The following is a 16,552-nucleotide window of genomic DNA, read 5'->3' on the forward strand; positions in this document are numbered from 1 at the left end:
TTCAGCATTTATCTATAGTGGGTTTCTTCAAAGTATAAAAAAATACATTCTACGGTTGCTTTATATGGTAAATTAATGGAGAAGGGGAACCCATTTAAAGAAAAAGAATCTTTTAACTGAAAACCCACTTAGAAAACTAATCAAAACTAGAAAAAAAACCCACATATTTTCTTATAATGCTCACATTTCTGTAAAGTTTCAAGTCTATCACTTTTTTTTTGTGAATCAACTTATGCCCAGCAGAATCCAAGTTTATAAGAGGAAGAAAAAGATCTTCTAAAGATACACACCACAATACACCTAATCAATACCTAAAAAGCAACTTTAGGCAAACTGAAGGACCTTAAGGAAGTACCTGAGAAACAATCTAGTATAATCTTAATCAATAGGTGAGTAAACAGCCCAAGAGATTAGGTTACATGCTTTACCAAAAGCAGTTATTAATCTATGAGTGAACAAAGATCCAAGTCTTGACTACTCTGCATCTACTCTGTGTGTAGAGGCAATCAAAGTGAAATCACAGTAGGTTGCCTAGCATAATGAAAGAGATACACCTACTTGTATTTATTTCCAGTTCTTGGATGTGGCTGAATTTTACAGCGATAAAGCGTTGGGTCTCTCATACATCCATTGTTACTACTCATGTCGATTTTTGCTCTCAGACAACAGGACTGACCAAACTGGCTCCCTTTTTTCATTTCTTCCCACATTTGTAGATTCTTCTCAATAGCTGTAAGATTAATTATATTACAGTTTAATATATTACTAACCTAGTTGAACTGAAATTATTTTAATGGTTTACTTTTATATTATAAGCACACACCCCTAATTTAAAAATACCATCATAACTGTATGTATGTAGAGAATGAGTTGTCAATAGAAACAAACGTGGCCTCTTAAAAATAAATAAGTATATAAATTAAAAAAAATAAAATAAAAAATAAATTAAAATACCATCATAGTTTCAATATCTGGTACGAAGAGTAAATGCATCATTTTTTATGAAGAAGTCTCACAAAAAACACTTAGGAAAAGTACTCTATGAATACGTTTTCAGAAGTCAAAGCAATACATTTCACTGATATAGTACTCATTTAGGGTAAGAGACCTGGGGTACCTGGGTGGCTCAGTCAGCTAATTGTCCTACTTCAGCTCAGGTCATGACTCTTGGTTCATGAGTTTGAGCCCCGCATCAGGCTCTGTGCTAACAGAGCCTGGAGCCTGCTTCAGATTTTGTGTCTCCCTCTGTCTCTGCCCCTCCCCTGCTCGCACTGTCTCTCTTTCAAAACTAAATAAAATTTTTTTTCATTGAGATAAATAAATAAAAGTAAGGGTAAGAGACGAAACATGAGACTTGAAGGTTTTTCTCGCCCTGTGTTTCCCACTTGCCGATCAAGGCACAGCTAGCCAGCCCCTGAGCGTCTCAAATTTAATTCTGCTTTTGAAGCAGAAGCATTCTGTTCCTCTGCCTCCTCATGCTCAAGGGACAGACCAGACTGGCCTGATCCACAGGGCCCACAGGCATCAGTGCTGCAGCCTGTGCCCATGTAAAGAACATGGCTTGGGCTGTGAGCCTGAGTCCATGGGCTACCAGAAAGCCCTGTCAGTCATTCCAGTGGAAAACAGGAGACTCTTGGATCAAAAAAAAAAAAAAAAGAGAGATCACAGAAAACAATGATACAAATTTCATCCCAGAAAATTCTGTCCCAAGTAGCTACGGTTCTATCTTGTGAAAATACTGAAAACCTGCCCCATGAAGGTAAGAAAGAACTATTAAACAATGACTTTCTGTGGAAGCTCCTGAAGATATGATGGACACTTTGCCCTCAAAAAAAATCAAATGAGTCTAAAAATACAGTTGTTAACTATTTTTGAAAATGTTAGGGAAACGTCAAAAAGAGGGGAAAAAAAAAGACTTTTTAACAATTTGACACTTCACTATACACTTCCCAAATGTGACATTATGGCAACATAAATGCAGAATAAAAACAGCCCCAATCAGTAGCTCAGGAGACAAGTAATGAATAAGAAATATGCTTTTTCGTTAAGTGATATCTCAGAGGTATAGAGTTGTACTAACTAAGCTTACATATTACATTCACACGCTGAAAAGAAGATTCGGGTACTAATAACACGATCACTGAACCTCTTAGAAAGGCTAAGTATTTAAACTGGGAGAACTACAAAGAAATGCAGAAGTACTCACTGCAATGGAATGAACACAATGCAAAGGACCAAGTGCAGTGAGACACTATGGGCACAACTACGGGCACACACGCTTCGCATGCAGTTGTGACACCAACAAAGTAGTAACAATGTAAAGATGATTAACGAAAGAAAAAAAGAAACCTGTGATGAACGTATGGATCACATTCCCAAATGGGCCTCAAACCAGCATCTTTCACAGAAATCTTGTTCTACTAAAGAAGTAGAACACAGACCGCCAATTAAAATATAAGACATTAAATGAGCCTTACAGTTTTTTCTATGCTTGGATTCTATCCTCTGCTCACGTTCTGCTTTCATCTGCTCAGCAGGAGTATCATCCACATAAGCCTTCCCTTCCTGAATTAGCTTCTCTGCGTATTTCATTATAGTTTCAAAATGATCCGAGGTATAAGTAAATTGATCCGGTTTGATATGCAACATTGCAACATCCTCCAAGATAACCTGCAAAGAGAATCCAAAATAACCATCAACTTATCTTTTGCATTTTCTTGTGTATTTTCAATCCTTGATACTGCATTTGGGCAAATGTAATCATACACCATCAGTCAAAAAAAAAAAAAAAAAAGCCTGAAAATGGTTGTACAAGTTGTATATTAGGTCAGAAAAGAAAAAAAAAAGATAATCATTATACTAGTCTCCAAATTTTCAGCTGAGAAAGCTGATTTCATGATGGAGCTTTCCATTTACTCTGGAAAACTGGTCATACTGACAATCATTTGCCCTCTCTTTGAACATATTGCAGTGCTTCTGAACAAAGAGGATAGAAGAGGCCAAGAAACCTCCCCATTTTCTGATACCTACTTGGTGTTTGTTTCATTCACACACTTACAATTATATGACAGAAAGGAAGCCTGTCTCTAGTGACCAATTCATTTAAGAAATTGGTACTTAGAGGAAAACATAGCACTTTGGTAAAATTGTACAATTGAGGAAGAAAACAGTAAGTGGAAGTTTTTTGCTATAGGAGCTCAATATTGCTTGCCTTAGGTCTCAGACACAGAATAGACAGATGAGGGAAAAAGGCAGCTATGAGAACAAACTTCATTTATTTTCTTACCATGAAGGTATCCAGTCACCCTCTAATTTTAATTAACTTTTCTGACAAAGGGTCATCACTACACCTTTAATTACCTTCTCAAAATCTTCCTTTTCTTTTTCGGGATTTGTGTCATCAAATCTCATGATCAGTTTCCCTTTAAAGTTAACCTGGTAGTGCTGGTTCAGAAGAGCAGCTTTTGCATGCCCAATGTGTAAGTAACTAAAACAAAAACATTTCACAAAGAAACTCATTAACATGTTTTACCTAAATACTTGAACTTAACCTTCCTGAGGAGATGAGAACTAAACAAAAATCCTTCTAGTTGGTACTCCCGTCATAGTTTATTTTCTAACAAGAAAGTACTCTGATAGAAAAGCTGACCCTCACAGGAAGAAAAAGACACTACAACATTTATAAAGTCATCACAAGAAACAATTTCACATGGAACATCTCACAAAGAGACAAGTGATTTAGTCACGTTACCACCTTAAGGAGAATCTTTTTCTTTTTTACAGAGGAAATGAGTGGTCGTTTAGTTAGGGGAAACCTGCTTCCTGGAAAACGGTGTCCAGGGCTACACGGGAGTGCGTGTGCACAGAGACCTGACTCTGTGGTGGACGGAGCACCCACCTCGTGCACGCCAGCGAGAGGCGCCTCTGAGATCGCCACTGCCACATGCTAACTCGTGGACGGACACACGGGAATCGGGAAGCTGCAGAAGAGCCACTTATTCTCAAGGCTTCGATTTTCTCAAAAGCCAAAATACAAGGATTTCAACTAGAGGACTTTACAGGTCTCATCCAGGACCAACGCTCCATGAATCGCAATCTGTGAAAATACTATTCTGTTCCTATGGGCAGTTGGCAATTACAAGCAATAAAATATATCAGAGGCCCGTTGATATAATAAGTCACCATTTCCCTTGATCAGTGAAGTGGGTAAAAAGCAGTATCTTGTACCACTAACGATGAAAATACACTTTCCCAGGCAGCAAACAGGGCATGAAGTGAGGAAGTTTAATAATCCGCTCTCACGAACTTTTATTAGTTGCCACTGACAATGGTAGCCACCGTCTCCCAGCGCTAGTCTCCTAGTTTCTCGCCCACCTCTAATCTCAGCTGGGGTCAACAGGGGAGAGGAAAATACAACTCCTTGCATGTCTTCACACCAGTTTTTAAATCAATCCATGTTTTAAAAATTCACGCAGCATTCTAGATCAATGATTCAATGTTAAGAAGGATTTATTTATATGCACCAGTTAATGCAGACAAGTACAAAGCAATGCATTTACGGCTATTCAAAACTTTCTATATAAAATAAAAGGCTGTCACTGGTATCCCAGATGAGATTCTAAAACAGAAAAAGGACATTAGTAAAAAAACTAATGAAATCAAAAAAAGGTATGGAGTTTAGTGTTAATAGTAATATACTGATATTGGTTCACCACTTGTGACAATGGTACCTTAGAGTAATGTAAGATGTTAAGATCATGGACAACTGGGTACGGTATATGTGGGAACTTTCTGTACTATCTTTGCTACATTTCTGTAAGTCTAGAACTATGCTAAAATAAAAGGTTTACCGAAAGTAAAATAAAACAAAGGACCGTGAGTTCCAAGAAAGAAACAGAAACACCTACTGCAGTTTTCATGGAAAGTGTTATACTTGTATCATGTTATACCTATCATTAAAAACAGAAAAAAAAAAGACAACTACTAATCACTGACTACCCATACTATATGATAGTTAATGTGCTAGGCTTTACACAAAAGAATTAATTTAAGAGGAATGAGGAAATCAAACCATTCTCTTACACTTAAAGATATTATTTCTGGGGGCACCTTGGTGGTTCAGTAGGTTAAGCATCCGACTTCGGCTCAGGTCATGATCTCACAGTTCGTGAGTTTCAGCCCTGCGTCAGGCTTTGTGCTGATTCAGATTCTGTGTTTCCCTCTGTCTCTGCCCCTCCCCCACTCACACTCTGTCTCTCTCTCTCTCTCAAAAATAAAGATTAAAAAAACAAAATTAAAAAAAAATTTTAAAGATATTATTCTGAACCTGAAATAATGTGTGCAGTTCTAACAAGTCTAAATGTCAAGAAAGCTAACAAGACTATGAAATATTCACAAGGTAACTAAAATAGTAATCAGCTCAAGAAACAACCTAACTGGAATAGCTAAAAAAAGTGAGATTCGCGCTATGTCACAGTTAGCACTTATGCTGAATAGGGCTTCTGCCACCCATAACAAACATAGGCAATAGAACTTTAAGTCAAATGGATTCTAGAACCAGATAGCACAGGTTTGAGTTTGGCAAATTACTAAAATGTTGAATGAATCAGTTTCCGAAACCATCTGTAAAACGGAGATGTTAACAGTGCTTTCTTCACAGGGCTGTGAGGATTAAAACGCTGTGTGTATAGGGTTTGATAGTACCTGTACATAACAGCTTCTATATATGTTAGCTAGGAATAAGAAAAAGGGCTGGGGTGCCTGGGTGGCTCAGGTGGTTAAGTGTCCAATTCTCAATTTCAGCTAAGGTCACGATCTTACAGTTTGTGAGTTTGAGCCCTGCATGGGGCTCTGCGCTGACAGTGCGGAGCCTGGACTCTCTCTCTCCGTCCACCCCTCCCCAGCTTGCGCACTCTCTCTCTCTCTCAAAAATAAACCTTAAAAAAAAAAAAAAAGAAAGAAACAGGGCTGAAGCCGTGCCTTCTGGCTCTTCATGAAAGACATAGAAAAATAAAAAAGAAAAATTAAAGAATTCTTTAGCAGTATACGGGGATAGGACAAAAATTATGAATAAGAAAACAAAACAAAAACCCACCAAACAAAAAAGAAGATTCCCAAAATACCTGAACATTAATTTATATTCCAAATCCCAAAATTTTATTTGGCCAAGACTATGGTCTGTGAAATTGACATGACTTATGGCAAACAAATGTGTTTTACAGAGTAAATTATAAATGTGAGGCACTCACTATTCCAAGAAATGATGGTGACAAAAATATAAGAAGATTCTAAAAGGACAATGTCCAAATGCTGCAGCTATAAACAGCCACTGCTTAGAAAGTGGCTTTTTATCAAACCATTAAAGTCACTCACTCCCAAAGGGAAAGCATGACCTGTCGCAGTAAGCACACAGGAACAGAACACAGGGCCGCATGGACCCAAGATGTCAGTAGGAATTAAGTGTGTATGAGAAGTCTTATCTGTGAGATTCCACTTAGTCAACTATCCATCGATCACTTAATGATTTAGTCTGTGAATTTTCCAAAATCCTTATTTCTCTTTCATCCCCTTCCATCAATCCTTTATTTTGACACCAAAATCAGCAAACTTAGAAAAGCAGAGAGAAAATGCAGAATTCTAAAACAGATTTTCTTGTCAATGGTGTTTATGAAAACTTTGTGGAGAACTCTTAAGAACAACTAAAATAAAATGGATTTTTCCTTATCTGCCACTTTCTGTTATCTACACATTCCACTTACCACAAATGGGTAAGCAAATCTGAAATTAAGCAAAATTCTGGCATTAATAAGAGGTATTTTACTGTATTACTCACTATCACGGGAAAGGGGCTATCACAAAGCTTGTCCGGTATGCTCACAGAGGCTGGTGCAAAGGTGGACTCCCCCTGACCTTGGGTAATGCTGGGCAAGGCCTGAGACAGCCCCAGGCTGGTGACCACCAGCCAGAACAGTCTTCTTCTCTACTGCACCCTTCAAATATTATTTTCTATTGGTGCCAAAAGTGAAAGGGGTTGGGAAACATGCTAACAACAGAAAGAATTCAATAAGAATAGGCTTTTCAGGATGCCATTTTATTTCGTAAAAAAGTAACTTAAAAATAATTCTACCATAACTTCTGCTCACCAAACGAACTGCTCAGGATACAAAACAAATCCCTATTAAATGAGAGCCTAAAAATCTCAAAATGTAAATAAAACTTAAGGGTTTCTATTTATGGAAAGTTTCCTATTTATAGTTAAAATTCCATCTGGGGCAAAATAACAATGTTGTCTAATTGCTTTAAAAAGCTAAAACTACAAATTCAATACATTAACATTAATTATAACAGACTTAAATGTTCAGAAATTTGACCCCCCCAACAATTAAAACCTTACTCATTTTCTTCCATATTAGTAATCTAGTAATATTAAAAGCATTTAATGGTCTTTAAGCTTTTCCATTAAATATATTTGATTTTAATTACAAGTTACATTTTCTTACCCACTAGCCTCTGGAGGAAATCTGACAGTAACCTTTCCCATCTCAGCACCTGGAAGCTCAACAAATTTCCCAACATCTTGCTTTTTCTCAGATGTCTGAAAAGCAGAAGAAAAACAACATATAAAATAGTTACATCGTTAGATGTTTAAGAATACACTCATTCAATACTCAATACCCACTATGTGCCAGGCACGGTTACAAGACAAATGATGACTAGAACGTCATCCTTGCACTTAAGGACCCCAAATCTTGTGAAAGACATAAATAAAACTAAACACTGGCAACAGACCATACATATGTATGTATAGAATGCGTTACAGCAGTGAGTTGAAGTTAACCAACAGCATCTAGGGTCATCAGGAAAAGCTTAAGGAGGTAAGAACCAAGCTGGACCTTACAAAGTACGTGGAGATACATCAGATGTAGAAGGTATTCATTCTAAGAAAAGGGGTAACAGCACAGGTAAGACACAAAGACAATGCAATGTCTATGAAAAGTTAGAAATACATGGGGTGGGTGAATGAGCAAAGAAGCTGAAGCTGTTGACAAGGTCCAAAATACGAAGCCTCTTATGAACTTGCTTTTAGGTTTTAGGCAATGAGGAAATCTCAGGGGGTAATGGGACCATTTATTTGTACTTTCTAATATGATACCCAGCCCAGTGCAGAAGCTAAAGTAGAAAAGAGAGAGACCTTTGATGAGATTATGGTATTAAATCAACAGGGGGTAATGAGGCCTCAATAAAAATCAAAAGCAGTGGAGACAGAAAACATAAATATGAGAAGACAACTTGTTGACTGATTTCATGGGAAAAAAATGGTGAAGGATGAATGAAGATTTTTAGCCAAAACAGCTGAGTGGACTGTGGTGTCTTTACCCAAGCAGACAGTAGTTTTCAAATTTTACTGTGCCAGAAAATCTTTAAACTTTACTATACATGCCTAATATGTTAAACAGATCACAGTACAGAGACCTTGGGAAGAGAATCTTTTCTACTGTACTCTACGTCACACGTCCTAGAGAATCAACAAAAAGGCTCTGCAGAAGCCTAGGACTCAATGGTTAAAAATCAACAAACAGGAGAGAGTCGGGAGGAAGAAAATACGGTATAGCTATAAAAAGGAGGTTTTAGTTACTTGGAGTTTGGATTTCCTAAGGGACATACACCGGATGACCATAATATTTTAGACATATAATTACAAAGATTAGGCTTTATGTAGTTAAATAATTAAAGGTAAGCTAAAACTTTATAATAGCCTTGGCAGATTTTTCCAAGAAGATCCTTTTTCATGGATGGAAAGGGGGAAAAAAAACCAAACTATTAGTAGGAATAATTTTCTTTTCAGATCTACAGTCTCAGCATTAAGAATGGCTCACCACTTTAGCTTTGGTGGTTGAAACGTTCCACTTGGTACCTACGGACTGGAAGGCCTGGTGGGCTTCAAGGAAGCCAAACCAGCGTTTGACATGCACTGGAGTTTTGTTCTGTTTCAACTGCTCCTGCCACGCCGGATTTCCTGTTAGCAAACATAATTTTAAAACCATTCAATAAATCTGCGACTTTGAAAGCAAAGTTCTAGTTGTAGTTAATTTAAATAAACAAGATGGCTTAAAGTTGTTCTTCTATAGGGGCGCCTGGCTGGCTCAGTCAGTGGAGCATGTGACTCTTAACCTCAGGGTCTTGAGTTCAAGCCCCCTGTTGAGTGTGGAGTCTACTTACCAAAAAAAAAAAAAAAAAAAGGCACACTTCCATAATCAAACATTTTAAATGTAGACACACATTGCAATGTTTTCATGTAATTCTTTAACATACTTTACAGAATTCACAAAAGGTAATTAAAACTATTTCTGCAGTTCAACTCACTGAAATGAATACTAAATCCTGCTCTCACCACCACCACACACCCACTGTAAGGCCAATGCCACACTTTTTTTTTTTTTTTTTTTAAGTTTATTTGAGGGGAGGGAGAGAAAAAATCCCAAGCAGGCTCTGCCCTGTCAGGGCACAGCCTGACGACACAGGGCTCAATCTCAAGAACTGTGAGATCATGACCACAGCCCAAACCAAGAGTGGGTCACTTAACTGACTGAGCCACCCAGGCACCCCAACAATGCCACATTTCGTAGATAAGGAAAAACTTTAAGTAGATCCACTAGAAAACAAAATAGAAATCAAGATCAAGAAGTAGCTCATTTCTTCAGATGTAACATCAAAAGTAGGCACTGAAGGAAAATTTAATTAACATCACAAAGCTACATCCTTAAGATATTATCTTCCTTTTCACACATATTAAGTCAAAAATAAAAAAAAGACAACAATGTCAAACCTATACATGAAAACATTTCATTGGAAAAGGACTTCATTTTATGTTGGTTATTTTAATAATAATTTAATTGAATTTGGAGAAAAGTTTTAGCCACGAAAATATTACACATAATGTAAAAAAGGCCACATAATGCAGAATTAAACAATGATAAAACCTTCTGGCGTATTTGCTATTTTTTTTTTTAAAGAAAATAACAAAATTCAAGTCCCCTTTATATCTCTCATCAATCCCATAATCTTACCCTGTTACAAACTAGTCACAGAAGAGTGACCCCCAGATCACAGATCAGTGACCCCCAAGAGAAACAACTCCAGATTACCCCCCAAACATATATACACCCATAATCAGAGACAACAATGCCTGGAGTAAAGGAATGGCTGAGACAGGAGAGGTGCTGACATAAATGGGATGAGGGCTTCTTTAGCAGGGCCAAGGTCAGCTTCATAGGCAGCAGGGAGATGGATTAGTGAGAAAGATGACCTCTAGGGACAGCAAAGGATAGGGAATCCCTGTGACTTGACCGGCATAAAGTAGCAGGTGGTCATTCCTTTGCAAGGAAGTCCTAAGTGACTCTTTCTATGTGGGTATGTTTGTGTGTATGCACATGTATATGTATGTATATATTCACATATGCAGAAATATGTACACTTCTTACTCATCAAAATATCAATTAAAATAGAACAACCTTCAGGAAGAATAATTGATACCTTTCAGGGTAGCCCAAACACATAAATCTGCTAAGCTCAAGGAATTTCCAACTAAGTATGTTCTCAGAGACAGGCAATGATTGAGCTCGTTGATTGCAGAAGTAAACAAATTACATGAAGACAATTTTGTGGCACTAAACTCCAGCCAGTGATCAATCTGTGAACATAAAAGATGGAAAATAAATGCACACCACGGTTTAGATTTAAACAAACAAATGGCCTTAGTTAGAAACATGCCTATCTTATCTCCAATTACAGAATCTGCCATTATGTGGATTTAATTCTGGTTGCCTGGGATCTAAATTGGCATTAAAATAAACAAATTTCATTCATTCATTTTTCTGTTTTTTCTTTTTGCAGGGGTGTGGAGGGGCACTTCAAGGAAGAAAAAGATTTGAAAACTGGCAGCAGCAGGAAGGAATAACCAACTTGATCAAAACCGGCAGGTGATTATCCACCTGCAAAATTTAAAAGTAAATTCTTAGGAAACTCTTCTTTATATTCGAGCGGACTACAAACAAAGAGAAAAGCATCTAAACAATTGTACAGGAAGTTAATCTACTGTTGCTATAATTAATCAAAGTATATACCTAGAAAGGAAAAGAGAATCCAAACTATGTGTGTGACCCTGAGAAAACCTCATAATTTTCTAGGCCTGCTGCCTCATCTGTAACATTAAGGGAGGTGCAGGAGATGATGTATACAGTTACATCCAGGTATGAAATTTTAGGACTCTATGAAGAAGACAGCACTCACTGACCCAACAGGACTGCTGGTGGGGATTAAAAGTTGAAATTTAGGAGCTAGGAAGTTTTTTCCTGAAAATAAAAATAAGATGAGAATTCCTTAGCTAGGTCTGTAACTAAAACTCCATCAATAACCTTAAATAGAATAATCATACATAAGTCAACAATAAAATGAAGTTCTCAAAAGAATAGAAGTATAAATCAAAACAAAAGAAAACAAACCCAAGGAAGTGTTCCTTCCTTACCTCAGTATGTTCCAGCAGGTTCGAGCCATAGAGCCTAGCTGTAGTCGCAACTCGAGCCAAGTAGCGAAGTATGGAATTTATGTCTGTGAATACCACATTTCTAGAATACAAGCAGGAGATAAAATATTACCATAGCTCTAGCAAATCAGTAGGAGTCATGAGACTTACGAAGAACTGTAAAAATAGAACCCTTACATTTACCATGTAGTTTCTACTACAGTTTAAAAAAAAATCTGCCTAAAAAAAAAACCAATCTGCCTAATTCATTCTTTACTGTTTCTATCAAATTCCAATATGTTCTGAATGTTCAGTTAAATCTGACAATTCAGTTAAGAGTGGACTATCTATACTGCTTTGTCCTTCTAACTATTGTCTATTCAGTGGTGAAAATATGAAAATATAATTGGGATATCACGAGTAACTGATGTAAAATAAATCAAGGCAGAGAAGTCAAGGATATACAGTCATAAAGATGCTAGTTGTATCAACTTCCAAGTAAAGATGACAGATCAAACCATGTAAAAACTGTTCTGTAAAAATTATTTTTTAAAAAGACACACACCCATAGGAAAAAGAGACTAAGGAAAAGAAAGAATAACAATAAAAATTCAGAAGCTACAGAGATGAATTTAACAGGTCTGAAAAAAACAAATCTCAAGCAGACAGTGGACAAAGCTGAAAACCAACCTAACTTCAATTTTAGAATCCACAAAAGACTTAGGAATGGAAATAAGAATGAACTGGGGCTAAAATTAGGAGGGCTGGTAAAAAGTCTATTTAAGAATCAGTTGGAGGACATGGGTGGCTCAGTTAAGTGTCCAATTCTTGATTTTGGCTCAGGTCATGATCTCATGGTTCATGGGGTCAAGCTCCAATTCAGGCCCTGCACGGACAGCCCAGAGCCTGCTTGGGATTCTCTCTCTCCCTCTCCCTCTGCCCCTCCACCACTTGCACACACACACACTCTCTCTCACAATAAATAAATAAACATTAAAAAAAAAGAGAGAGAATCAGCTGGAAATAGATACCATCAAACCCTATTCTGCACAGCTGGGCTGCTTCTCTTATTCAATCTCGGCAAAAACTGGAGGTTTATTCTCTAAGCACTAAAACAGAGGGTCTCTCAACTGGCGGAAATTGGTCACTGCTGAGTTGGTTTATGCAAGTAACTGGGTAAATGAATATACATATACTAGATGCTGAGATCTTTAGCCTTCTTCCCTCTCTCAGCTCCCAAAATATTCTGGTATGAACTCTTTACCTTCTAAACAAGAGACTGAAAGTCTTCATTGAATAATCTCATCAGTTTAAGAAGAAATAACTAAGGATACTAACATCAGAAGTTCCCACTAAATAAACTGCTCAATCAGACCAAAGTATGCTCAGAGCTGACAAGCCCACCCTTGAGGTCAGAATTTGCAAACAGCTTTAAATTCCTACCAAAATCTAAGAAGGTCATCAGGAATTACCAAATATTTGAAGAAAGCTTTTAACTTAAAAGATAGTAACCAAAATAAGCACATAGTAAAATGCAACCTGGACAAATTAGGAAAAAGAAAACGAAACAATATATTGCAATCATAAAACAACAAGATACTGTTAAGAGAAGTACCCAAAAAATAAAAAACAGCTCTTAGATACTAAAAATATAGTAGCAAAAATAGAAAAAACTCAATAGAAAAAAATGGGATGATAAAGTTGAAGAACACTCCAGAAAGTAAAAAGAAAAAAATAGATGGAAAGTGAAGGTGATACTTAATCCTAATATCCCTATAAAGAACAGAAAATGGAGGAGAAAATCATCAAAAATTTTTAAACATTTTCCAAAACAGAAGGATTTCCATTCCACATTTAAAAGAGACCAAGCACCCAGTGGAAGAGATTTTTTAAAAGGCCCACACGGGGCACATGGCTGGCTCAGTCGGTAGAACATGTGACTTAATCTCATGGTTGTGAGTTCGAGCCCCAGGTTGGGGGTAGTGATTACTTTAACATCTTAACAAAAAAAACCAGACCCACACTAAAGCATATCACTGTGAAATTTCAGAATACTGAATCACCAGAAAATATTCCTGAAAATTCCTAAAGTCACACAGAACAGATCAGGAATCAGACAGGCTTCAAAAGAGAACAAAGCAAACAATTATTCCATGGAAAAGTAAAAGTTGTACACAAAAAGTAATCATAGTATGTAGCTCAGCAGTGAGTAAAACTTACTAGGTCATTACAGTGTAAACACTGAAAGGTGACCTAATCAAAATTACGATACAACTACACTGGAAGGAAGGAGGAGAGGGGAGTGGAAGAGTGTGTTTGAGTATGTGTTTTTGTGTATCTTGCCCCTTTCCCAAAATAAGTCTTTCTGTCAGTTTATTATGAACCTTTCAACACTTTTCAAATCTGCACCTTGCTGGAGAATATCCTTGAAATTTTCTTTCAGTTTGGTCTAGATTCTACTATCTGGTGAAATACTGTTAAAAGAATCTGAAACCAGGTTGTGTCCATTTCTTAGTTTCATTAAACAAAAATCAAAGAGAATAATATCTCCCTTTCCAGTTCTTTTTATTCTTTCCAGTGGGTTCCAAAAGAAAGATGTTTAATCTTCCATATATCCCAGGATGCAAATGATTCACTTTAACCAAGAACATATAGTATATGCTCATTGTAGAAAACTTGGAAAACAGAGAAGGGAAAAAAAAAACCCCAAACACCCATAATTCCATCACCCAGAAACAGACACTACTGAAAGTGCTGCACACTTCTCAAACATATTTTTCTATGCAAATATGTGATTTTATCTTTACATTCTGTTTTTTTTAATTAACATTATATTGTAAATATAACCCATCACTAAAAGTTTTTCATAAGCTTTTTCACAGATGCCTAACATTCCATGCTGTGGATTTACCATATTTATTTATTTGCTATTACTACTAATTTTGAATATTTCCAATTTTCTACCAGAATAAATCACAGTAGAATTAAAAACCCTTATGTATAGGGGCACCTGGGTGGCTCAGTCAGTTAAGCATCTGACTTTGGCTCAGGTCGTGATCTCACGGCTCATGGGTTCAATCCCCGCATTGTCATGTCAGCTGTGCTGACAGCTCAGAGCCTGGAGCCTGCTTCGAATTCTCTCTGCCCCTCCCCCCACTCCTCCACTCTGTCTCTCAAAAATAGACAATCATTAAAAATTCTTCACTCTTGGGGCGCCTGGGTGGCGCAGTCGGTTGAGCGTCCGACTTCAGCCAGGTCACGATCTTGCGGTCCGCGAGTTCGAGCCCCGCGTCGGGCTCTGGGCTGATGGCTCGGAGCCTGGAGTCTGTTTCCGATTCTGTGTCTCCCTCTCTCTCTGCCCCTCCCCTGTTCATGCTCTGTCTCTCTCTGTCCCAAAAATAAATAAACATTGAAAAAAAAATTAAAAAAAAAAAAAAAAAATTCTTCACTCTTAAAAAAAAAACCTCATGTATAAATCTTTCTGTACATTTCTACTTTCTTTTAGATTATAAGTGGGATCAGATACCTTACCGACAAATATGTGTCTCTGGATATACTTCTCTTAAGAATGAAGAATAGCATACTTCTTTCTAGGGACAATCTACCAACTAGCAAGTAAAACAAGCACACAACATTGAATTCTGAATATTTCAAAAAATGCTGTTCAGTACTGAAAACAGAGATATAAAAGTACTTACTCAGACACATGAAGAATATTCTCTTTCCCTTCTTCAACAGAAATGCTGACATTGTCTTTCACATGTTCTACAGCCAACAAAGCTCCTAAAAATAATGACATGAAAAGATTTTTCTTTATAAACTTGAATCATAAAGCAGTAAGAATGACTCAACAAACCAGTGTTAAGTCCTGCAAGGAGTAAACTTTTTTCCTAATGGTCTATAAACAGAAAGTATGGTCTTCTGGTCTTGGGGAAATATTACATCAGAAATTATTCATTGGCACAGTCCAACTGCTTTTGAATATGTTCAGCTTCCAGTTAAGGACACTGAAGTTAATCTTTTCCTCCCTCAGAAGACAAGAAGAAATGAGAATAGCGCCTTCTATAAAAACTATTGTTAGTAACATTTCAGTGATTACTATGTGGTGGACACTGTGCTAAATGCTTTACAGTCTATCGGATTTTCAACCTTTATGGTAACCTTAAGAGGTGGTCACCTTTATCTCCATTTTACAGAGGAGGAAACTGGGCTCGGAAGGATTAAATAATGAACCCAAGTTCTTGACTAAATATGTGCCACTCAGGAAGTGAATGCAGGTCTAAGGCAGTCCAGAATTCAAACTCTAAAACACGGTGTAATCTGCCTCTCAATACCTATTAAATATCCTAAATTGACTCATTTAGTCCTATAAGTTTGGATAACATGGGCCACCAACACCCAGATATTGATTTCTAAATATCATGCTCTACTGGAAACAGGGCTGTGGCAGGGAAGGTACGAGATAACCCTGGAAAATCTTGTGCTAGAAAGCAAGTACACAAATAGATATGCCAAAAGGACACAGAGGCCAGCTTGGAGGGGCTCCCACTGGCAAACAGTAGCAATGTAACCACTAAAGTAAATGACACAAGTTTTACTGTCTCCATACAATGAAATCCTAAATGGCAAATAAAAAGCATCAAGTACTGTTACAGGCAGCAGGATAGATGAATCCCAAAGCATTATCCTATGTACAAAAGAATATATATGATATGATTCAATATATATGTAATTCTAGAAAAAGACAACAGTGACAGAAAACAGATCAGTGACTATCAGGGATGAGAGACGGGGAAGGGAAACTCAGTGCAAAGGGGCATAAAGGTACTTTCCGAAATCAGAGAAATATTCTCTATCATTATTGTGGTGGTTACTGTATGTTACTTGTCAATTTTAAATTGGCAAAGTTTAGTATATGCATGTTGTAAGTCAATAAAATGGATTTCAAAAAATAAAAATTTTAAAAGAATAAAAGTAAATAATACAGATTATAACTTTTGAGTACATTTTGTTATGAATTTTTTTTAATGG

The 16,552-nt window shown here is 37.0% G+C and overlaps 1 protein-coding gene across 1 annotated transcript in view; it reads right to left on the reverse strand.

Annotated features, from left to right (window-relative positions):
- The window catches only part of EPRS1 (glutamyl-prolyl-tRNA synthetase 1), a 71,611-nt gene that overhangs the window by 52,209 nt on the left and 2,850 nt on the right, over nucleotides 1-16,552 (reverse strand). Inside the window, exons 2-9 of the mRNA XM_047840572.1 lie at nucleotides 15,220-15,304; nucleotides 11,525-11,624; nucleotides 10,534-10,690; nucleotides 8,877-9,016; nucleotides 7,500-7,594; nucleotides 3,361-3,487; nucleotides 2,478-2,670; nucleotides 559-730 (exon numbers count right to left, since the gene is read on the reverse strand). Of these exons, the coding sequence (XP_047696528.1) occupies nucleotides 559-730; nucleotides 2,478-2,670; nucleotides 3,361-3,487; nucleotides 7,500-7,594; nucleotides 8,877-9,016; nucleotides 10,534-10,690; nucleotides 11,525-11,624; nucleotides 15,220-15,304 (1,069 nt within the window). The remainder of the gene's footprint in view (nucleotides 1-558; nucleotides 731-2,477; nucleotides 2,671-3,360; nucleotides 3,488-7,499; nucleotides 7,595-8,876; nucleotides 9,017-10,533; nucleotides 10,691-11,524; nucleotides 11,625-15,219; nucleotides 15,305-16,552) is intronic.

This window comes from Prionailurus viverrinus, chromosome F1, assembly GCF_022837055.1.
Source record: "Prionailurus viverrinus isolate Anna chromosome F1, UM_Priviv_1.0, whole genome shotgun sequence".
Classification (NCBI taxonomy): Eukaryota; Metazoa; Chordata; class Mammalia; order Carnivora; family Felidae; genus Prionailurus; species Prionailurus viverrinus.